Raw genomic sequence first — 22709 nt, 5'->3', positions numbered from 1 at the left:
TACTTGACAGCTCGTTCGAAGGGGAGCATAGTTGATCCATCGAAAAAATGTTGTCTCATCAATATAACCTATAAGAACCTATAAGCGGTATACGCACTTCGAAAGGAATCGGTCAAGAAACAAATCAAATGCACGGAGGATAGGCATTACACGAAATCGAGTTCGATTACACGAAATTCAGTTCAAGTACGATTACATACTTTCGTGTAACAGGGGTCGAACTGGAATTCGTGTAAAATTGAAATTGAAACGTTTCACCGGGTGAAAAAATGCCTGTTGCCTATATTTGGGCGTTTTTGGATTTTCTTTGGGATTCTTATTAAGAGATATTAAATTTAAACTAAAGTATAAGATTGGACAATATGTTTATTTATTCAAAAATTCTGTACAATAAATAAATGAAAAAAGACTACTTTCACAATATAATAATAAAAATAATTGATGTTTCCGAGCTAATACCGCTGTTCCAAGTTAAATGTTCCGCCCACCGGTCCCAACTTGTTTGCTTTTTGGAGCAACCTCAAAATGAACCTTGGTCTTGGTCCAGCCGGAACCAGCTTTGGTGTTGCGAAGTCAACGCGAATCATTTCCGATTTGCTGTCTGCCACGAACCTAGAGAAAAAGAAAAAAAAATCATAAGTTTTATTTATTCCAAATCAATTTGAGCCAGTATCACCCACCGGAAGGTCTGTTCAACCTGCTGCCGTTTTCGGCAGCGGACTGCGCCATGGTCCAGTTATTGTTGTAGGTACGTTGTAGGCGGAACTGACCACAGCAGCTCGGTCAGGTCCCCACGGCGATGTGGAAACTTGCGGAACGCGCGCTTTTCTTTCAGTCCGTCAGCATCAGAAGAATACCTAATTGAACGACATTGTAAGCGAACCTTTCTGGCCGGTTCCGAACGCACACCAGCGTCCTATCAAGGAAGTTGATGCCCAGTAATTCGTGCGGGACAATTTCGATGCAGATTATGTTCTCGGGAACATAGCGAATACTCCCGGCAAACAGCATCAACGACAAGCAGGTTGTTAACGTTACGGAGGTCCGGGGTGTAGTAGCAGGTCCGTCTGGAAGCACGCATCCGTCTGCGGGAAAATACTAAGGGTTCGGGATCGATCCAAAGGATGTGGACACATTTTAGCTCAACTCTTAAGGAATACGATACAGAGCCGAGGATCCTGTCAGCTACTTGACATCCTCGATGATCGCGGTATTGCGACGACGGAGCTATGTACAGTAACAGGTCGGTCTGGCAGCACGTGTCCAACTCCGGAGGACGGACAAAGATTGGAAGGGAGCTGGAAGTAAACGCAAATATAAAAAAGAACTATTCTTTCAGCATCTTAACTCAAGTAATCTCACCTTCTTTCCGATTTGTACTCCACCCGAGGAGTGCCGATAATGCCACGCTGACTTCGTGGACTTGGTGCCCTTTTTCCTATCTTCGCTGGTGGCGGTCTTCGCGACCTCAGGCTTTCGTTCCGGACGAAAACGTCGGATCGTTCTGCTGGGCCACCGGATGCTCTAGCGTTACAGGACCGAAGTCGGCGAAATAAATTGCACCGGGAGTGCAATCAGGTTCTCAAACACCAACCGTTTGCTGGCTGCCACGAAACTAGAAAAAAGAAAAAATACAATAAATGTCACGAGATAACACATCTAAAATTAAAAAGTGACCCCGTTCGTTTGACAACAGTTGGTGTCAAAAATCGGGGTTTGAGTGTAGTTCCTCGGACTTCGGGGTGTTTGGTTAGTAGACGGACTTTTGCTGGATGACTTGCATGATTTCGTGTAGGTTATAATGTCCTCCCGGGTCCACTCAGGGTTCTGCTAGCCGCACAGCATGTTCCGGATCACCTCAGCGGAAACACTTCGATAAGCTGCAGTGGAACGCGGCCAGCTGCTTGCCGATGCTCTCCTGCAGGCAGAAGTTGATCGTCAAGTTGTTGATTGTGACGTCAACTGGAAGATGGAAGAACGGTTCATAATTGAAACTTGAGGTTGATTAAGGGATGATCTTACGATCAGCTTCGGTTCGTCGTCACACAGCCACATTCCCAGGTCACTTCGCTGAAGCTCGGACGCAACCATAGCGTGAAACTCCAACGTTGGTTCAAGACCGGTTTCTTCCTCAGCCTGGAACTCTACCTCCAGCACGTCCTTATGATCTGCTGGGCCCACTCGAGTAGATTTTCTCTGCGCGGTACCATGACACGTTCGTGCTATAGGCGACACACGCGGAATTCGTGCTGGTCGGCGTGGCGTGGACTAAACCCGGGAGCGTATTGCCTCTCCAGGTTGACATCCCGCTGGGACTGCAGCCAAACTCCGCGAGGTGCCAAAGACCGTGCAGTTAAAGTACAGTTGGCGCGTTTCGAATGAAAACAGGAACGGACAGCTCTGGTTAGAACGAGCGGATCCATGATCTGCTTCTTCAGCTGATCTTCCTGTTCATCAACGTGGATGAGCACGTTTGAGATACTTTCGAGGTTCTTGGCGTTGTTGGAAGGTGACGAGGCCAGGGTTTGGAGTTAAACTGGCCTAACAGCTGCAGGACGTCTTCCAATGTGTGGTAAGCATGGTGAAAGCGTTGATTCGCCACTTCGCTGGGAGTACATCGACACCGCAACGGACGTCACACGACCTTCTTCGCCACTGCCAAAGTCCTCGCGGACACCTGTCCGACACCTCTCGGTACATGATGGAATCGTCGTCGTTCTAATCCTTCACGTCTTCCAAATCTCCCAGCAACACGGAGCTAGACACTGCTCCAGGAAGTCCTCCAACGAACCCTGCTCGCTATCACTGTCCGTTGGAGTAGGGCACATCGGATTCTGCAACGAAGCCGCGGTCAAGCCGGCACCACTGGAAGGGAAAAAAACGCATTAAAATTTGTTTTCTAGATAAACTGCATGGACCGCAGATAGAAAGCTAGTTCTAACTTCCCCTAAACCAAAGCACCAAAAAATTCACCCCAATCCGGCCACAAATGTATTCGTTGGCTATTCTCGGAAATTCGGATTGTGGGAAAGGGAATCTGACGTTTCCCGATTTTGCCCGACAGATTTCTAAGAATCCTTGCCGGAAGGTACAATTCCGCTTCCCCTTAACTGGATAACGAAGAATTCCTAACCGTTGGACATTTTTGTTGCAAGATTCGGGTTAATTCTTGGGAATCTGGTTCGGACGAAGTGGAATTGTACTTTCCGGCAAGGATTCTTTGAAATTTTCCGGGCAAGATCGGGAAACGCAAGATTCCCTTTCCTCCAATCCGGATTACAAAGAATTCGTGGCCGGTAACCACTTTTGTAACCGGTTCCGGTTAAATTATTGGTTCTCCGGTTTGGTGGAAGCGGAATTATACCTTCCGGCAAGACTTCTGGAAAATTTGTCCGCCAAGATCGGGGAACGCAAGATTCCATTTCTCCGATTTCAAAAACTCATATCCGGAAGTTACAATTCAGCTTCCTCAAGATCGGGGACCCAAAAATTTTGCCGAAATTGGTCACAAAAGTATACACCGGTCCGCAATTCTTCATTACCCGGTCTGGGGGAATCGGAATTTTGCCTTTTCCGATCTTCGCCAACGATTTCGAAAAAACGTTGCCGGACGGTACAATTCCGCTTCCTCCAGACCGGGGAACCAATAATTCAACCGGAATCGGCCACAAAAGTGTCCACCGGCCCGCAACGAAGAACGTTATTCGGTTTGCGAAAGCGGAATATTGCATTTTTCGGCATCTGTGCGCCAAACTTACCTCAGCACCTACTCTTGCCACCAACTCCAAAATTGCACTAAGTCCCGATTTGACAGCGGACAAAAATCTCGAAATTATTCTAAGTCCAAAAGTTACACCTTTTCCAGTTCGGACCCCTGAACTGGCAAAGATGTAACTTTTACACTTTTTGCAGTTCGCACTTTACACTTTTTTCAGTTCGAGGGTTGAAACTAGTCGGTGGTGTAAAATCGAACTGCAAAAAGTGTAATGCTGATTCTCCGTGTGGGCAGCAGCAGCAGCGCAAGCGAGTCAGAGAGGGTGAAGAAAAGCTCCGAGAAATCGCTCCCTCTCCTTTGTTCTGCTGTTCGTAAAGCTGTTTCTTGACCCCGTTCCTTCCGATCTGCATACTAGCCTATAAGGAAAACAGAGTAGAAAAAACAGAAAAAAGTAAAAACTGCTTGAATGGAAATGCTCCATTATCAAATAATTTAATAATAATACATAAAATAGGGTCCTAAAGCCCTATGTAAATTTTGATGCACAACGATTAAAAACACGCTTAAAAATCATTTCTGATCACTTTTTTTTATTTTAATGCAAAAAAAAGTTGACAAGACAACATTTTTTCGATGGATCAACTATGGTCCCCTTGGAAAGAGATGTCAAGAAGGACCGCGAGGTTTATTTTTCAAAATTGATTTAAAAATCCATTTTAAACTCTTTGTTGTCGTGCAAAGGGTCATTGTACTCAGAAAAAAAAGCTTTATAGCTGTATATTATCCGCGCACCACCAAACCGAAGTGCGCAACACTTCTGTTGCGCGAAAAAATCTGTTGCGCTGAACAAAAATGTAGTGGTTTGTCGTTAGCGTGTACATCAGCCTGTGGCGCAACAGCTTTGACAGGTTGCGTTCATATTTTGATTTTTGTCTGCTTTCACAATACAATAATATCATCAATCTAAGCTTCATTTTAGGACCCAATTAGATAAATACATTTACATAAATTTAGAACATTTTTCTCACTGTGCAAACAAAATTTGAAAACCTGGCAACCTTGCCTTTTGTTTTCTGTTTTTGTTTTGGTTGCGCCGGTTCTGCCTCGCGGTTATCAAGAAAATTTAATTTGGAAATTGCTCATCAAAATGATTGGTTTTTTAAGAAAATCATTTGTTTTCAGAAGTTTCTGCACCCAGCCTGTGACAAAATTGGTAATTTTACTTATTTTGAACCTGATTGAATAGTTACAACTGAAGGCAAACTTTCAGGTTGACTCGCTCGTCTCCACACTGGACGCCGTCGACCGGGGCAGTCTCGACAAACTGCTGACATCCGTCCCCCAGCTAACTCGGTATGGACCGGATCAGTGGCACCGTACGCACCAGCTGATGGCCGCCGAAGGCATCGAATCGGACAAGTTCCTCTCGATTGTTTCCGCCTATCCGGAGCTGCTGGGCCGAGATCCGGACCGGCTTGCGGGCAGTTTGCACTGCTGGCGGTCGTGCCAGTTCGGGGATCGCCAAATGCAAGCCCTACTTGCGGCCCACCCCCAACTGCTCGATTTGACCGACCAGGGAAAGTTGGCCGCCCGGGTGGCGTTCCTGCACTCGTACTTCGAGACGCGAAAGAACGTCTGGCGGTTGTTCCTGAACTGTCCCAATTTGGTGGCGGACGACGCACAGGGGACGATCCAACCCAAGGTCGAGTACATTCTGCAGCGGATGCGAATAGAGGTGCCGGAAGTGGTCAAGTCGTGCGCGTTGGCCGCTGAGTTGGACATGGTGCGCTGCCGGCACGTGTTCCTGGAACGGTTGGGCCTGTTCAAGCCGCGCAGCTTGAAGGCGGACCCGGGCGATCCGAACGACAATCCGAAGCTGAACCAGATCACGGACACCACCGACAAGCGATTCGCCGTGAAGGTCGCCTTCGTAACGCTGGAGGAGTACGAGGCGTTTCAGGAGCTGTTTGAGAGGGAACAAAATCGAAGGAGTGGACGGGGGGCGGTGGGTGAGGAGGACGAGGACTACGACGATGGAGAGTTCGAGGTCGCGAGGGACGATGATTGCAAGACCAGGAAGATGAGTTACCGCAAAAAGTCCAAGCGAAAGCATTCGTGAGCGGTGAAATGTAAGTAGATACGTTAATAGATTGTTTGAAGAGCTGATATTTTGAATATTCTTGATAGATCAGAAAGAACGACCCTTGACACATTTTTCGGTACGTTTAGTAAATAATTATAAAAACTTCCCAATCCACTTGTAGTCATATTTATATTTATTAATATTCATCGTTTCACTGAGCCTTAAATTTTTGTCATTTTTGCAAATTTCAATTTTGTTTGGTAAGCCATTCTTATTCGTTCCTTTTTTATTTCTAACGGGCTGTGGGGCTGAATCCAGCTGCGTGTGAGGCGCCACAAGTTTAGAGCCCCTTCCTTTCCTCGTTGCCAGAGGACCGCCTGCCACACACGCACGACGCACACTCAACTATTCGTTCGTTCATTCGTTTCATGAGTACATTAATAAAGTCGCTTTTCCACCCTCTCCAACTCGTTCCAAAGCGCGGCGAGAGCGATTCCAAAAAAGCTTATATAATATAGTAAGGATTATGTTTTTTTGTTTGTTTGTTGTTTTTAAAAAGTTGTAAATCGATATTCCTTTGCTCTTGCGAAGAAGACAGAGCTTTGTTTAGTAACAGCATCTTCGGGGGCTTTCAACACTGTCTTCTTGCGTTAGTTTTGTTTTGAATATATCTTTTAAATGTGCCGTTTTTAAAGAGAAAAAGGAGAAGAAAAACACAAACTCGTTAAATATGTATATGGGGGGCGAGGGGGGCATAGGACAATTCGATAGGTCACACCTCTGCTGGACACCGGTTAAGGGGCGGAAGCAGAAGGGGCCATTCACAGCTGGTCGCGCTTGATCTTGTCGTCAAAGTATCGCAACATCTCGGAAAAGTCCTCGTACCCGGCGATGGCTATCGCGTCGTCCCGCTCGAGCCACTTGAGATCCTGGTGCTCGTCGGACAGCTTCACCTCTTTGGCCGGGTCGGTCAGCTCCGCCAGCCAGTACACGACGGATTTGTCGTGGCCCTTCACCTTGTACTCGAGCGTCCGGGTTTGGTCCTTGTAGATACGGAGGTCGGCCTCCTGGTATCTGAGCGAGGGATAATGGTCAGGAAAAAAAAACAAAAGATTATCATTTTTTCTAAATTGACCTTTTTGCCTTCCTCGCCTCAATGAGGAAAGGCTATAAAATCACTCGAAAAATGAACTTCTTTATTCGACCTTGTAGACCCACCTTCACGTATACCTATCGACTCGGAATCAAATTCTGAGCAAATGTATGTGCGTGTATATGTCTGTAAGTCCATGCACCGAAAAATATGCACACAATTATCTCCGGACTGGCTGAACCGATTTGAACCGTTTTGGTCTCAATCGATCCGTCTTGGGACCCTAGTTATGATTATGAAGTTTAGAAAAGTACTTCAAAAGTTATGCTAAAAAACGATTTTAGCTAAACTTTGAAAGATTGTAAAAAGGGTGGTTTTTGTGAGAAAATCCTTTATGCTATATATTGTTAGAAAGGTATTTGAAAGACCTTTCCAACGCGTTCAAAAGATCTGACGACCCCATCAAAAGTTATGAGCACTTAAGTGTTATTTCTACACTTTTTTAGGCCGAATCTCAAATATTTTGATTAAAAAGTTGTCCGGATCTATCATGCGACACATCGTTGGATAGGTAATCAAAAAAATACCTTGGAAAGATTGAAGATCTGACAACCCTATCACAAGCTATAAGTACTTTTGTGTTTTTATACACTTTTTTTGAAGCGGGAACTCAGATATTTTGATAAAAAATAAGTGTTATTTATACACTTTACACTTTAAAAAACGATTCGTTCGTCTTCCAAAAATAGCTCAAAATTTTGCAAAATTTTATGTTAACATATATTCTAAAAATATCAAATTTCTAAAATAAAAAAAAAATGTTAAAATCGAGGATTTTATAAATTAAAATGCATTTCGTGCTCGATTGAATTCTCGCAAAAATGTCACTCCGGTTAATCGAATCACAAAATTTTATATTCCTCTAAAAAATCTGGATTTCTAACCTTAAGTATGATCCCAAAAATACTCCAAAGTAATCTGATTTTCTGTATCTATGGCAGTAAAAATGCATTTAAGAATTTAATTTATCATGGTTTCAAGAGTTCAAGAATGTAAGAATTTCACAATTTGAGCATTTGTGAATTTCGGAATTCATGAATTTCAGAATGTAAGAATTTAGAAATTTAAGAATTTAAGAATTTAGGAATTTAGGAATTTAGGAATTTAAGAATTTAAGAATTTAAGAATTTAAGAATTTAAGAATTTAGGAATTTAAGAATTTAAGAAATCTGGAGTTTTTTTTTTTTGAAATGGTCCTATAAACCAAATTTTTAGTTTTTGCTTTTTGGGTGTTTTTTAATACCCCTGAGCAATTCTCTACGAAATCGGTATTTTTTCTTCAATTTTAATTTTTGTGTTTTTTAATCCGACTGAAACTTTTTTGGTGCCTTCGGTATGCCCAAAGAAGCCATTTTGTATCATTAGTATGTCCATATAATTTTCCATACAAATTTGGCAGCTGTCCATACAAAAATGATGCATGAAAATTCAAAAATCTGTATCTTTTGAAGGAATTTTTTGATCGATTTGGTGTCTTCGGCAAAGTTGTAGGTATGGATACAGACTACACTGGAAAAAAAAGATACACGGTAAAAAAAAATTGGTGATTTTTTATTTAACTTTTTATCACTAAAACTTGATTTGCAAAAAAAAAACACTATTTTTATTTTTTTTTATTTTTTGATATGTTTTAGAGGACATAAAATGCCAACTTTTCAGAAATTTCCAGGTTGTGCAAAAAATTGTTGACCGAATTATGAATTTTTCAATCAACACTGATTTTTCAAAAAATCGAAATTTTGGTCACAAAAATTTTTCAACTTCATTTTTCGATGTAAAATCAAATTTGCAATGAAAAAGTACTTTAGGCTGGTACAAATACTTTTAAAAGTGAACTATGGCTTGTTATTTAAATTATTATATTTTTTATTTTTTGCCCCCTTGACCTCGGCCAGGGCCGAGGGACAAAAACTTTTTTAAATATTTGCATCGGCTTTAGTGAAATTTTGATAAAGTGCACCGTTTTCAAGTTAAATCCATTTTTAGGTGACTTTTTTGAAAATAGTCGCAGTTTTTCATTTTTTAAAATTAATGCACATTAGTGCCCACTTTTGAAAAAAAAAATATTTTTGAAAAGCTGAGAAAATTCTCTATACTTTGCTTCTACGGACTTTGTTGATACGACCTTTAGATGTTGAGATATTGCAATGCAAAGGTTTAAAAACAGGAAAATTGATGTTTTCTAAGTCTCATCCAAACAACACACCATTTTTCAATGTTGATATCTCAGCAACTGATGGTCCGATTTTCAATGTTAAAATATGAAACATTTGTGAAATTTTCCGATCTTTTCGAAAACAATATTTTCATAATTTTTAAACCAAGACTAACATCTTAAAAGGGCGTAATATGGAATGTTTGGCCCTTTTAAAATGTTAGTCTTGATTTGAAAATTTTGGAAATACAGTGTCCATCTTCTGTGAAGTTTACCACGGCCGTGAAAAATTCCACGGAAAGTTCAACTCTATATTACACTTATAACATCTCGATACATTTTTGAGACAATGAGAAACGACCTTACGTTTTAAAATCGATCGATTTTCCGATTAGGATCATAATTCAATTAAACTGTGGATAAAGGTATTTTAACAATTTTTTATCTTAGTCAAATAACATATGAAAAAATTTAATGTTTAGCAACAATCTTAAGAAAAATAACTCAAAAATAAATTCTCTCATTCTCAAGATAGCTCAAACACAGCACCATCCACCCTAAATGAAGCTACCCGCCCCATTCCCTCGCTCTCTTACCCGGACTCCTCGGCGGTTTCGCGCACCGCCGTTTTGTAGTCGTCCTCGCCCGGATCTACGTGACCCTTGGGCGGAGACCAGTGGTGCTGGCCGTACGAGGCCTGCAACATCAGGTACTCGATCCTCTCGCACAGCCGGCGAAATATGAGAAATCCAGCGGCCCGCTTTGCCATCACCAGGTCCGAAAGTTTCCGGCTTGAGGACGTAATGTTGACTCCGGGGGGGTGGCAGGCGGGGGAGACGCCTTGACCAATCAGCTGATCCTCGAAGGAGTTGTTGTACGGAAACTGTGTGTGTGTGTGTGTCGGCTTGGTCGCGCTGCTGCTGTCGATTCTCAGGACACTTTTCGTGTGTGGGGTGGTTCGATTTTCCGCTAAGCTCCTCTTGCTTCACTTTTCCTGTGTGTCTCCTATTCCCTGCGGGGAGTGAAATCGATGCAAATTTGGTTGGTTTATTGCGAAATGATTTTCATGTTTTTTGGAGCAGCAACTCACCTTGCTGTAGATTTGCAATATAATTTGTACGATGGTTAAGCTCTGCAGATGTGTTTTTCAATAGGAGAAATTTTCAATGCGGTAAACTTTTCCTGTAATATGAATCAAAAGTATTTTTTATTTATTCGGTTTTTCGATTCAAGGTGAAGAACAGCCGAAGAATGCCGGTGACATTTCAAACCAAAGTGACAGTTCTCTTTCGATCAGCAGTTTCGTTGCGCAAGGTGATGTCGTGACGAAGGTGAGACTACATGGCTCTAGGGATGTCTCTCAATTCTAATCTAATCTAACACAAACGCAGCCAGTCCGATGAAAGCATGCTGGAAAGTCTTGTGATTAGATTACGCCCCAAGCACTTTTCTTGTCATTATTAATAATTGCAGTACATCCGAGAACACCCGAAAATGCATTGCAAAAATTAAAGCGGCCAGCCCTACTACGTTGTGTTTACCGCAGAGAGGATTCTGAGAACGGATCACATTTTACAGAATCTACAGGGGAGGAAGGATGCGTGGACATACCGTACCAAACGCTCCTGTTTACAGTTTCATATGTGTTTTGTATAATGTGTTAAGTGTAAAATATAGTGTGGTTATATAATCAATTACACTCAACCCCCGGTGGTTGGTCACTTTTTCGTTTGACACTTTTTTAGTTTGTACCCCGTTGGTTGGTCAAAGTCAAAATAAAAAGTGACGAACTGTCACTTTTTACACGGCGCTCACGTACACTATCAAAACAAACGTTTGGTAGTGTACACTGAAGATAAGAATTACACCAAAAAGTGTAGAATCCAACCATTTTCGCACAAGACCACGCTTGAACCATCGCGCCGTGTAAACAACCCGGAACACATTGGCTGGATTCTGGGCAGAAACGCATCCAATGTGTAAATTTTGATTCGGCCGTAGCCCCCTGGTGGCAAAAATGGAAAGCTCTTGGATAGCGGGAATATTGTGCTGCCACCTGTTGTTGAATAGACAAAATTTGCTTTCTTTAGTTTTCATCATAAAAAAAGATTAAATTTTAAAACGTTTATTTAAGAAAACATTAGTACTACAAATTTTAACAAATCACGAAACGCACGCGTCCAATACGCTTTCGAAGTTCAGCCAGGTGGTTCGTCGCCGGATGATTTGATGAAGGCACAGTGCAGATTCTGGTGGGGACGGTCATTTAACGCGGAAGGAATCTACTGTGCTGGCAGCACATCCGCAGCCCACGACAGCATGTCCCCGGTTGTCGTGGTCGGTACTGTTGGGTCGAGAAAATCGAACACCTGGTTTGGTTCCGGACAACTAAGTAATTAACTTCCCAAGGTGGGTCCCGAGGAGCGCGTTTTCGGACAGTCGATCATGGCCAGATACCAGGTACCAGCAGCGACTGCGGGTTGAAAGCTCCCAAAAGGCGCGGAGGTGTGGTCCTAGGTGGAACATTCATGTTTTATCTCATTGTTTTTATGGTATATTTTTGCAGATCAACTTACCATCAACGTGTACGTCATCAGGTTAAAATACGCCGTCAGCTTGGTCCTGCTATGAACGCTGTCCAGAGAAAGCTCAGCAAAAGGGGCATGTTCGTGTACAGGATGAGTTGCGCTGGCATGTTCGGTGGTTGATCTGGATATCCTAAGATGGAACAATCACCACAAGCAGAGACCCTGTAGCGTTCCGTATGCGAGCTCTAGCATTTCTGTCTGAGTTCTGGACTCTTAAAAACTGCTTCTAGTGTCCCCAGGTCTGAAAGTAACAGAAAACATTGAAAAAAATCATAAAAACTAAACCAACTCAATCCTGCCTTGGTCCCGAATTGTCCCGCCTCGAATTAGTTCTCCGAAGCCACCGGGTATTCCTTGTCGTTGGCGTCTGTCGTTTTGATCGCGTCGGTCTACTCGTCATCGCAAACACTTCATTCGACTGGGCGGGTTGGTTCGGTGCTCACGCGAATCGCGTTCCCGCACTCTAGGACACACAACGCCGCGTCCGTATCGATGTCGGTGTCGACGCGGATTTGGCACTGCTTGTCAACGATTAGCGAGTGCAGCGTGTCGAGGACTTCCTTCGGCCAGGTGTTGCCTTCTTTGGGGCGACGTTCGTGAGGCAGTAGCGGTTCATCTGGATGGGGACGCTCTTGCGCAGGTCTGCAATATTCACCTCTTCGATGATGAACTGGACCTTGTAGCGGCGACAGCTGATGGCTTTGCGGACGATCGCGCGGTAGAACTTGTTGTCCTGGTGGAACTTGGCCATGCACGGTTCGTTGTCCGTGTAGAACTTGGCACTGCTGTTGGAGAACTTGGCGTTGATTACCTTACGCAGGAAGTTCTACACCGGTTTCTGCTCCAGGTAGATGACGCCTTTGTTGTCCACGTAGCCGGGTTTGCCCACGAAGATGATCTATTCGATGAGTATGGCTGGGAGCAAGCGGTAGATTGGCGTGTGCTCGTCCGTAATGTCGTCCTGGTAGGTTTCGCACGAGTGCGTCGGGCTGTCGTCTTCCTGCTGCTGCGGATCGGATTTTTCTTCTTTCATGTCCACGTCCAGATCTTCGAAGAACTTGTCAAAGGATTAATGATAACGCTGGAGTTCTTCTTCGATGAAGGCCGCCTCCGCCAGGGGCTTGAACTTCTCCTTGAGGTGGGCACTGAACTTCTTCTTGAGGCCGTACTGATCGAGCCGGTTGTTGATGTTGGTGTACCTACAGGATGACGGGGAGGACGACACACTGGCCGTCCGGATAAAGTACCGCTTGGCACAGCGCCTGCGGCAGGTAGCGAATGTCCTGCCCGGGCACCAAAGACCGGTGACCGTGTCAACGGAGAAGATCTCGCAGTGCGCTGTAACGAGAGAGAATGTTAAGACGATTCAAGTGACCACACAACATTCAACTCACCTTCCTTAGTGATCCGACCGCGCTTCCTGGTCACTTGGTACACCATCGAGAGCGAGACGAAGAACGGCTCGGGTTCATCATAGCGTTTCCGAGCATGTTCGACGGGTTCATCAACTCCGAAATGTTCGGTTTTCCGTTCATCTCCTATGATCGCCAAGCTGCTGCTGCTGCTGTTATGGCTGAAACGTGTTACCGGTACTGACTCGATATTGTTGCTGCGGAGATTGTACTTGCTCGGGCAATCCGTACGTCGGACATCCGGTTCTCGACGGGCAGCGACTGCGCAGAAGTTGGTTTCGCGACTGTTAGCTGCGGTGGCGGCAGGTCTCATTTTCTTGGTAGTGATGCTGCTCGTTGTTGTGCTGCGTCGATGAGGTGACGTCCTGCGGCGACCGGGACGGTTGCTTGGCGGTCGTCGGAATGCGGAAGATGGAGTGGACGCTGCGTCCCTGTGGAAGAAAAGCACATCTTTCAAATACTATATCAATGATCTTAAGTGGACTCACCATTCGCGGGCGGCCGGATCAACTTGCACATTTGACCCCGCTGGAATAGCAGCTTATCGATGGCGGATCGCGCACGGTCGTTGCTGGCTTTAACCACTTTCTGCGGGGATCGTTCCGATGGGGTCGGTGGCAGGACCGCGCCCTCGAACTTGTTGTCGCTTGGACACAAATTGTTGGTCGCGGCCATTGACGTTGAGTTGTTCAGCGACTAGAAGAAAGCGCGGCTCCGTTCCGCCGACAACAGGGATTGATCGACCGAACTCAGCGGCTTGCCGGAATTACGACCAAACGTTTGCAGTATTAGTTGATGTCAAGATTCTGCGACTGAAAAAAGAAATAAATGTCAAACCAAAATCAAATCTACCCAAACCAAACACTGGCCTTCTTTTGGTTTGCGGACATGAAGTTGTACAGCTGGTCCTGGTGGTTAGGCGGGGTGTGCCGTGTGAGCGGCGACCGCGCTATCGACCGGTCGCTCGACTTGTGCGCCAGCTGGGGATGTCGAGGAATGTACGCAGGCACTTGGTTCCTGGTCGATTTCGACTGAGCAAGCCGCTCGTAGGGTGTATTGTGGCCGGACATTTTGACGGAAGCTGGGAGTTTGTTCGACGTCGAGATTGCTGTTACTGTTCCTGTAAGCACATGAATCTCCAGTTAGAGGAAATCACAAGTGGAGAACAAAACAATATTACCAGCGCGACCGGAGTAGCACCCCCGGGGGGTTTTCGTGGCTCGCCGACGGCGCATGGTTTTGCTGGCCACCTTCGTGATACGGGGATGGGTGCGAGCTTAGTATCTGTTTGTTGTTAACTTTCAACGGAGTGGCCAGCTAACGAAAACAAACCAGCTGACTTTGAGAAAACAAACGTCCTTCGGCCGGAAACTGAGCTAAATATGGCCTGCTGTTGTGTATCCTACTGAAAATTATTAAGAAAATATCAGTGTATGAATAATGAATTATTTATTAGGAATTTATTGAAATTACTTGCCAAATATTTACACGAAGAAAAACCGCATGTTTTTTCCACTTCTCAGATCACGTCAAAGTCCAAGACTAGTAGCGACACCCAACGGCAACTTTGATGAAGCAGGCAAAAGCAAAGTTACACATTGGATGGATTTATGAGCAAAATCCATCGCGATGTGTAAAATCAACACATCGGTTCCAAAACAACGCGGTGAATACATTCAATGTGTCAGATCGACACATTTTGGGCGTAATTTTAATCTTCAGTGTAGGGTACGTTATCCATTAGTGGACCCCTTTCCTATAGTGGACCCTTTGAAGGGTTTTTGATGAAAAATTCAATAAAATCACAATTTCAAGCGTGTTGTTGTCTACAAATCTTTTATTTGGCATGTTCAGCATCATTTAAAACAATGTTGACTGACATTGAATTGTCCTTTTCGCCAAAATAAGTGTTTTGAGTTCGACATCTGAAATCAGCCATGGCCACTAGCATTTTCACAACAAAACTGCATTTATATTTTATGATTGAATTAACCATCCAATCATTTTTTGACTGATTATTTAACTTCAGCAAGTCGAAATAATGTAAGTTTAAGGATCTTTACTAAAATAAAGCGAAGAACTGCCATTTTCGAGCAAAAATTAGGGGGGTCCAATATAGGACAACGAAATCCAAACTTTCCCAAAAGTGGACCCCTGTTAATTTAACCTTCAAAAATGAAGAAAACTGTGTATTCAAGCAAAAGTTTCTCTAAAACATACAATAAATGCTTGTTGTTATCAACCTAAACGCATATTTTTTCAATTATGAGTATAAATATAGCTGTTTTCATGTTAAAAGTACCAAAAATGCTGAAGCCGTAAAAAATTATAATTAATCAAAACTATAGTTGATTGTACTTGACTGAAGCATCATAAATGCTGTTTGAAATGATATTTTATAATAATAAATCAATATGTTCTTCGGATTGGTCAGTGGAAAAGGGAACGCGTGGACTGTATTAAAAACTAGATTTATTGCGGAATAAAAAAAAACACGTCTTTACCGCGCGAGTAGCTTTTTACTTGTATTTCTTCTTCTCCTCCTCTTCGTTAACTACTTCCGCCAGTGGCGACAAGAAAATTCTAGAGACTAGCTGTCAAATTTAGAACGCTACAACGTTTCTTACACTCTTAGGTTATTTTGCGCGAAACATCCTCCCCCCGGTGGGGCAAGGCCTCACTACTCCTGGGACTCTGCTGGAACTCTGTTGTCGTCTATGGGTAGAACCGCAATCTGCGTCGTCGGCCGCTTGTAGACTCCGTTGCCTGTTCGCACCGTGATCACACGTACGATCCCGTCCTTCCCTGGATGTGTTTCGATGATGCGGCCTAGCTTCCAAGTCTTCGGTGGCACGTTGTCTTCCTTCAAGAGCACTAGCATTCCCTTCCGAAGTAGCGCAGGTTCCTTGTACCATTTGCCCCGCTTCTGCAGTCCAGTGACGTATTCGCTTGACCATCGCTTCCAAAAGTGCTGCATACGTTTCTGAACCAGTTGGTATCGGGACAAACTCGACTCCTTCCAATCATCGTACAGTGGCTCCGCCACTGCGGTCAATTCTCGTCCAACCAAAAAATGGCCGGGACTCAGTGCTTCGTAGTCAAAGGGGTCGTCCGTCAGCTGCACAAGGGGCCTTGAGTTGAGGATTCCTTCTACCTGGATGAGCAGGGTGTTCAGTTCTTCAAAGGTCAGGTAGCTCTCAGTCAAGGTCTTGCACAGGTGCGACTTCATGCATTTCACGTTCGCTTCCCAAATGCCTCCTTGGTGGGGTGCCTTGGGGGGGTTAAAGTTCCAGGTGATTCCCCTCGGCTGGCAAAATGCATCCACCTTATTCTGCAGAATCTGGGATCGCAGCAACTCGACTAATTCTGACAGCTCTCGATTTCCTCCTCGAAAGTTTGTTCCGTTATCAGAATATAGTTCGGACGGCGTCCCTCGTCGGTTCACAAATCGCTGTAGAGCTGCCAGGAATCCTTCCGTCGTCAGGGAGCCCACCAACTCTAGGTGTACGGCCTTGATTGCCATGCATACAAAAAGACACACGTACACCTTCACCTTCGATCTCATACGTCCCACTTTGACGTAGAACGGCCCGGCATAATCCATTCCAGTCCTGGCAAACGGTTGGGAAGCGGTCACTCGGCAGCTCGGCAGGTCACCCATGTACTGCTGGACGTCCGTTGGGTTCACCCGGAAGCAGTCTACGCACCCTTTCAGGACCCGGTGGATGGTTCGTTTAGCGTTTACTGGCCAGAACCGTCGTCGGATGACCGCAAGCAGTCCGTTGAGTCCAACGTGGAGATGTTCCTTATGCAGAGCTTTGACAAGGATCTCCGTGAAGTGATTGTTTTCCGGCAGGATCATTGGGTGTTTCTGGTCCTTGGGCAGATCCGAATTTCTTATACGACCACCGACACGGAGCAGCTTGTCGTCTTTGTCGTATATCGGGTTCAGGTTTCGCAGCTTTCCCTTGACGGCACGGTTCTTCTGAATGCAATCGATCTCATCCTTGTAGACAAATTGCTGCACAACACTCACCATTGCTCGTTGCGCCTCACCGAAGTCTCGGCCGCCAAGTCGTCCCGTTCTACGCGCAACCTTGTTCTGCTTCGATCGGCAGTTGAAGATGAAGCGAGTCAAGTGCGCAAAAACACGCTGCAGTCTGCGATAGTCGCTTTGTTCCAAAATCACGTCGTATGGGTCCAGCTGTTTCTTCGGCTCGTTGGGTAGAACTGCAGCGACAACCTGGAGAGGTTCCCCGTGTTCTTCCGGTTCCAATTCCGCTTCGCAGTTCTGCTGCCACGGTTCAGCGTGCTCAACGGGACCGAACCACCAACCATCGCAGTGGATCAATTCTGCCGGAAAGACCCCACGCGACACCAAATCCGCAGGGTTGTGCAGCGTCGAGATGTAGTGCCACATGTGAGCAGGAAACAGCTTCAGGATCTTCTTCACACGATTTTGCACGAACACTGGCGTACCAGGCTTCATTCGTTTCAACCAACACAGCACTATCTTCGAGTCGGACCAGAGCTTAACCTTTTCGATAGGTATTGCTAAGGTTTCGCGCACTTTTTCAAGGATTTCGGCTAGCAACAACGCAGCACACAGCTCAAGCCGCGGAATCGTCTGCTCGTCAGGCGTTGCATCCTGCTTCTCGTTCCGCTGCAGCTCCTTCATTGGCGCGACACGCGACTTCCCGCAGATCAGCTGCATCTCCGTCGTTCCGTCTCGCTTGAAGCTTTTCAGGTATATCGAGCACCCGTACGCCACCTTGGACGCGTCGGCGTACCCGTGCAGTTCCACATCAACCGCATCGTCAACAGTGATTCGCCGATTGATCCGCAGCGAGTTCAGGCAGCTTAGCTCAGATCGAAATCGGTTCCAGGTTCGAAGCTGCTCCTGCGGAATCGGGTCCTTCCATCCCACATTTGCTTGCCAAAGTTGCTGCATCAGGAGTTTCGCGATCAGAATGGTTGGTGCAAGCAGGCCGTGGGGATCGAAAAGTTTTGACATTTCAGACAAAACCATTTGCTTCGTCGGAACTTCAGAGCAGCCGTTGAAGGGTTGAACGTGGTACATAAATTCATCTCCGACTGGATCCCACAAGATTCCGAGCGTTTTTACAACGCCGCTGGCGTTGCAATCGTCGAGGTTGAACTGTTGCTCTTGAGCGTCAACTGGGATATCCTCAAGCAGCGATTCGTCGTTAGCACACCATTTATGGAGCTGAAACCCTCCTCTCTCCAACAGCGCGATCAAATCTCTTTGAAGCTCTTTTGCTTCCGGAAGTGAGTCAGCCCCAGTTAGCACATCATCAACGTAGAAGCACTCCTCGACGACCTTGCTCGCAACCGGAAAATCTTTCTGCTCATCTCGTGCCAGCTGTACAATCGCTCGAGTCGCCAAGAACGGTGCTGCTGCTGTCCCGTAAGTGACTGTGTTCAACTCCAATTCCTTGATCGGCTGACCAGCGTTGTCCCTCCACAGGATCCGTTGATACTTCCGGTGAGCTTCGTCGACTATTACCTGCCGGTACATTTTCGGGACATCGGCGGTGAACACGAACTTGTGCAAGCGAAATCTCAAGAGAATGTTGAACAACGAGTCCTGCACCGTGGGTCCGATCTCCATCACATCGTTCAACGACAAATCTGTGCTGCTCTTCGCTGAGGCGTCAAATACCACTCGCAATTTTGTTGTGGAGCTGTCCGGCTTGATCACGCAATGGTGCGGAAGGTAGTAGGCGTCTGCGTTCGTTGGGTCGGCACTTGTCACCACTCGGCAGTGACCCAGTGCCAGATACTCGTTGATGAAGTCGACGTACATTTGTTTCATCACCGGGTATTTCTCCAAGCGGCGCTCTAGCGCCACGAACCGCCGCATCGCTTGCTGTCGGGATTCCCCGAGCTCCCCAACGTTCTCGCGGAACGGCAATTTCACCACGTAGCGACCATCGTTCGTTCTGCGGTGAGTTTCCAGGAAGTTCAACTCACACGTGTCTTCTGGCTTAGGTGACGCGTCACCTCCGAGCTCGTCGATGGTCCAGAACCGCCGCAGCAGTTCGGTCAGTTGCTCCTCAGGATCGTCCAGTGCCCCAATGTGACACACCTTTACAGTGCCGATATCCGCAGTTTCGGCCACAGGTCCAGAGACAAGCCAACCGAGTTGGCTTTCTTGAAGCAGAGGTAGATTGGGGGCCAGTTTTAGTTTACCTTCTCGGAGCACGTCAAAAAATAGCTCGGCGCCGACGAGCATATCGACCCGCGCTGGCTCGTAGAACTTGGGGTCGGCCAGCAGCATCGACTCGGGAATGTGCCAGCCCTTCGGATCGATCTTCATCGCTGGTAAAGCGCCGGTCACTCGGGGGACAATCAAGTACTCCAACGTCGTCTCGAAACTGGTTGTTCTGGATACCACTTTAGCACTCACTTTGTACTTCACTACGGTCTTCATCCCGTTCACTCCGTCTATCGGGACGTTAGCACTCTCCTTTCGCAGTCGCAGCAGTTCCGCCATCCGTGTTGACATGAAGTTCGCCATCGCTCCGGAGTCGAGTAGCACTCGACACTTGTGCGCGGCGCCACTGGAGTCGTACGCCAACACAACTGCCGTCGCCAGCAACACCTGCTTCGTCTGCAGACTCTTCGTTCGTTCGTTCGGGATCGAACACTTCGCCGCCGTCAGCGGTGGTTTCGGGCAACTGGAACTCGTCTCCTGCTCCTCCGCCGATCGCCGTCCTGCTTCGGGCGTATCGAGTTTCTTCTCGTCAGGATGCAGCAGCGCGTGGTGCTTCTTCTTGCAAGCTGTGCACAGATCGGTCTTCTTGCAAGTGTTTGTGCGATGGCCACGATTCAGGCATAGGAAGCACAATCCAAACTGCTTTGCCTTCGAGTATCGTTCTTCGACGATCAGCTTTTTGAATGCGCCACAAGCTTCGACTGAGTGAGTAGCTCCGCACACGGCACAACCTTCATTCGTCTTCGAGACCGTCACCGAGTGCGCCTTACTTGTGACGGTTGGAGTCTGGGTCCTCAGTGCCGCCACTTTGGGTTTTGTCACCGTACTGCTTTGCTCACACCGCTCCAACACGTGTGAGTGCTTTCGCAAAAATGCCACCGTGTCCTTGAACACCGGAAGCTTTCCGTAGTCACACGATGCCTCCCAGCTGCGTCGGGTACTCGGGTCCAGCTTCGAGGTCAGCAGCGTGATCACGATGGCCTCAGCCATCTTGTCCATCTTTAGTTTGTGGAACTCTAGGATTCCACACGCTTCGTGCAGTCGTCCAGCAGCCTCCGTAGTTCCAGCGATGACTCCTAGCCATCGGCTTCAGGTTCAGAAGCTTCGTGACGTGACCATGGACCACCATTGGGATGTTCTCGTACCGCTCGATTAGAATTCTCCAGGCGCCCTCGTAGTTATTGTCGTTGAGGGTTTGCTCGTCGATCACTCCCTGTGCATCTCCGACCAACGCTTTGTCCAGATAATGGAGTTTTGTCGCTGGAGAATCCGTCGTGCACCGATCCACAATGTCGCAAAACCTTGCTTTGAACTTGTGCCACTGGTCGTACCGACCGTCAAAGGTCGGCAAAGGCGTCTGCTGCAACAGCAACGAGGGTGGAATTTGGTACGGAACAGGGTTCGCTGGGACGTTAGTAACTGCGACAGTATCGTTGCGGAACTTCAGCGCGAGCAGTTGTTTCTCCCTCTCAAAGGCAGCCACCTCGGCCGCAGCCTTTTCGGCGTCCTCGTACTGCTGCATCATCTCGCTCAGAGCGATCCGGACGAACTCGTAGAGTTCCTCGAAGTCGATAAACTTCGTCTCAAATTCTTGCTTCTTCTTTGGATCGACGAGGTAGATGCGATTCGTGAAGCTGTTGTACTCATCGTAAGCCGCGTCGACTTGCTTCGCATACAATTTGAGGGCATTGTACGCAAACTTTTTGTGGTCCTGTTTTGCATCCAAAATCGCCTTCCGAATACGACTCACTTTTGCCTTGGCTGCCTGGCAGCACTGGTCCAACGCATCGATGCTTTCGGCCATTTCTCGCTCCCTTCTTCTTCTTTCCGCCGCTTCTTTCTGCTCACAAATACTAAGCGGCGCACTCAGCACACCCGTTGGCGTCGAAAATGGCGTCGATGGCGAAGGGAACAGCACTTTCTTTACGCGTCCAGAGCGTAAAAACATCACCCGAAATCGCACTTCTTTTTCTCACTTTTTTTCTCGCTTCAATCCGTATCGGAATCTTCCAGCGAGGTCTTTCCACTTTTCAGGAACTCGCAAGTTCCGGCTCTTCCTATTTTGAGGTTAGACCTCCACTTTCACTTTTCGCCCGTCCAGCCTCTTTCACGTTTCTGCACACCGACCTTCACTTCCCCGGCACTCGCAAGCACCCGGAATCTTCTTTCGGTCGGACTCGACCGCGCAGAAACTCCCGTCCGGTAACCGCAGTCTCCGGAACCACTATCCGCTGCAGCGCGTGCAAGCGGAATCTCGCGCCACGACCGTCACAACCGTCGCGGAACACGTCGATTCTTTCCCGACTCGCGCACGAACCGAGAAACTGTCCTTCAATTCCACTGATCCCACATCCGGCTCGACGTGGACCAAATGTTCTTCGGATTGGTCAGTGGAAAAGGGAACGCGTGGACTGTATTAAAAACTAGATTTATTGCGGAATAAAAAAACACGTCTTTACCGCGCGAGTAGCTTTTTACTTGTATTTCTTCTTCTCCTCCTCTTCGTTAACTACTTCCGCCAGTGGCGACAAGAAAATTCTAGAGACTAGCTGTCAAATTTAGAACGCTACAACGTTTCTTACACTCTTAGGTTATTTTGCGCGAAACACAATAACAACACATTTTTTTAAAATAAACACGCGTGATTTTATCAGCAACTGTAAACAAATCTATTATTTAGTTTCGTTCAACCACTTATGTAATTAATATGGAAAAATTTGCATCAAGATTACTTTTTTTTTAATTATTTTTATGTTTATAGTGGTTTTTGAAACGTTTTCTCTGATCTTTTTCGGAAATAAAGGTTTTTAAATGTCTGTTAGGTTTTTTGTTGTTTAAAGCCAAATTTGTTAACAAAACATATTTGTTTATAATGAAAAGTGAGCAAATTCCATCTTTTATTCATTATATCTATCATTAGACCTACACCATGCATCAAAACATCAAATATGGGTTAAATTTGGTATAAAAATAACAGTTTGCCTATAGTGGACCCGGGTCCACAATCGGATTATGGACCCGGGTCCACTATAGGAAAAGGGGGTCCATAACAAGGCAAAAAAACTTTTTTTTTCAAATGGCTATTTTTCTGCTTAAAAAACAAATAACTGATGAAACAAATAGTCAAAATTGTTCAAAAGACTTCAGATTTCAATGTTTTGTACAAAGGGTTATGAAAAAGTGCTTAAAATATTGAAAATTTGTGAAAAATGTGCTTCGGCTCTACTAGGGGGTCCACTAATGGTTAAAATACCCTATGTGAACTCCGTGTAAAAGGGGTGTCAAACTAAAAAGTGACCCCGTTCGTTTGACACCAGTTGGTGTCAAACCATCGGGGTTTGAGTGTATATATAATAATGCAATAT

The 22709-nt window shown here is 46.0% G+C and overlaps 4 protein-coding genes and 1 long non-coding RNA gene across 5 annotated transcripts; 1 reads left to right on the top strand and 4 right to left on the bottom strand.

Annotated features, from left to right (window-relative positions):
• Positions 1-343: 343 nt before the first annotated feature.
• On the bottom strand, positions 344-2617 carry LOC6042152. The gene is made up of 4 exons (XR_005277780.1): positions 2023-2617; positions 1363-1962; positions 681-1298; positions 344-612 (listed from the first exon to the last, which is right to left on the bottom strand). It is a non-coding gene; the product is annotated as an uncharacterized LOC6042152 (long non-coding RNA).
• A 2154-nt stretch (positions 2618-4771) lies between these two features.
• LOC6034890 (transcription termination factor 4, mitochondrial) lies at positions 4772-5881 on the top strand. Its single transcript, XM_038255551.1, has 2 exons — positions 4772-4928; positions 4986-5881. Exons 1-2 carry the CDS (start codon positions 4863-4865, stop codon positions 5832-5834), a joined length of 915 nt encoding a protein of 304 aa, XP_038111479.1. The 5' UTR covers positions 4772-4862; the 3' UTR covers positions 5835-5881.
• Positions 5882-5968: 87 nt separating this feature from the next.
• Positions 5969-10384, bottom strand: LOC6034891 (bis(5'-nucleosyl)-tetraphosphatase [asymmetrical]). The gene is made up of 3 exons (XM_001845107.2): positions 10197-10384; positions 9703-10118; positions 5969-6872 (listed from the first exon to the last, which is right to left on the bottom strand). Exons 2-3 carry the CDS (start codon positions 9873-9875, stop codon positions 6620-6622), a joined length of 426 nt encoding a protein of 141 aa, XP_001845159.1. The 5' UTR covers positions 9876-10118; positions 10197-10384; the 3' UTR covers positions 5969-6619.
• A 2379-nt stretch (positions 10385-12763) lies between these two features.
• LOC119766453 lies at positions 12764-13150 on the bottom strand. The gene is made up of 2 exons (XM_038251010.1): positions 13089-13150; positions 12764-13032 (listed from the first exon to the last, which is right to left on the bottom strand). Exons 1-2 carry the CDS (start codon positions 13132-13134, stop codon positions 12764-12766), a joined length of 315 nt encoding a protein of 104 aa, XP_038106938.1. The 5' UTR covers positions 13135-13150.
• A 2636-nt stretch (positions 13151-15786) lies between these two features.
• Positions 15787-21148, bottom strand: LOC119766452. The gene is made up of 2 exons (XM_038251009.1): positions 20490-21148; positions 15787-20431 (listed from the first exon to the last, which is right to left on the bottom strand). The coding sequence occupies exons 1-2, from the start codon at positions 21146-21148 to the stop codon at positions 15787-15789; spliced, it is 5304 nt and encodes a 1767-aa protein (XP_038106937.1).
• Between the last annotated feature and the right edge of the window lie 1561 nt (positions 21149-22709).

Source organism: Culex quinquefasciatus, chromosome 2, assembly GCF_015732765.1.
Source record: "Culex quinquefasciatus strain JHB chromosome 2, VPISU_Cqui_1.0_pri_paternal, whole genome shotgun sequence".
Taxonomy (NCBI): Eukaryota; Metazoa; Arthropoda; class Insecta; order Diptera; family Culicidae; genus Culex; species Culex quinquefasciatus.
This window is presented reverse-complemented; position numbering and strand designations above follow the sequence as displayed.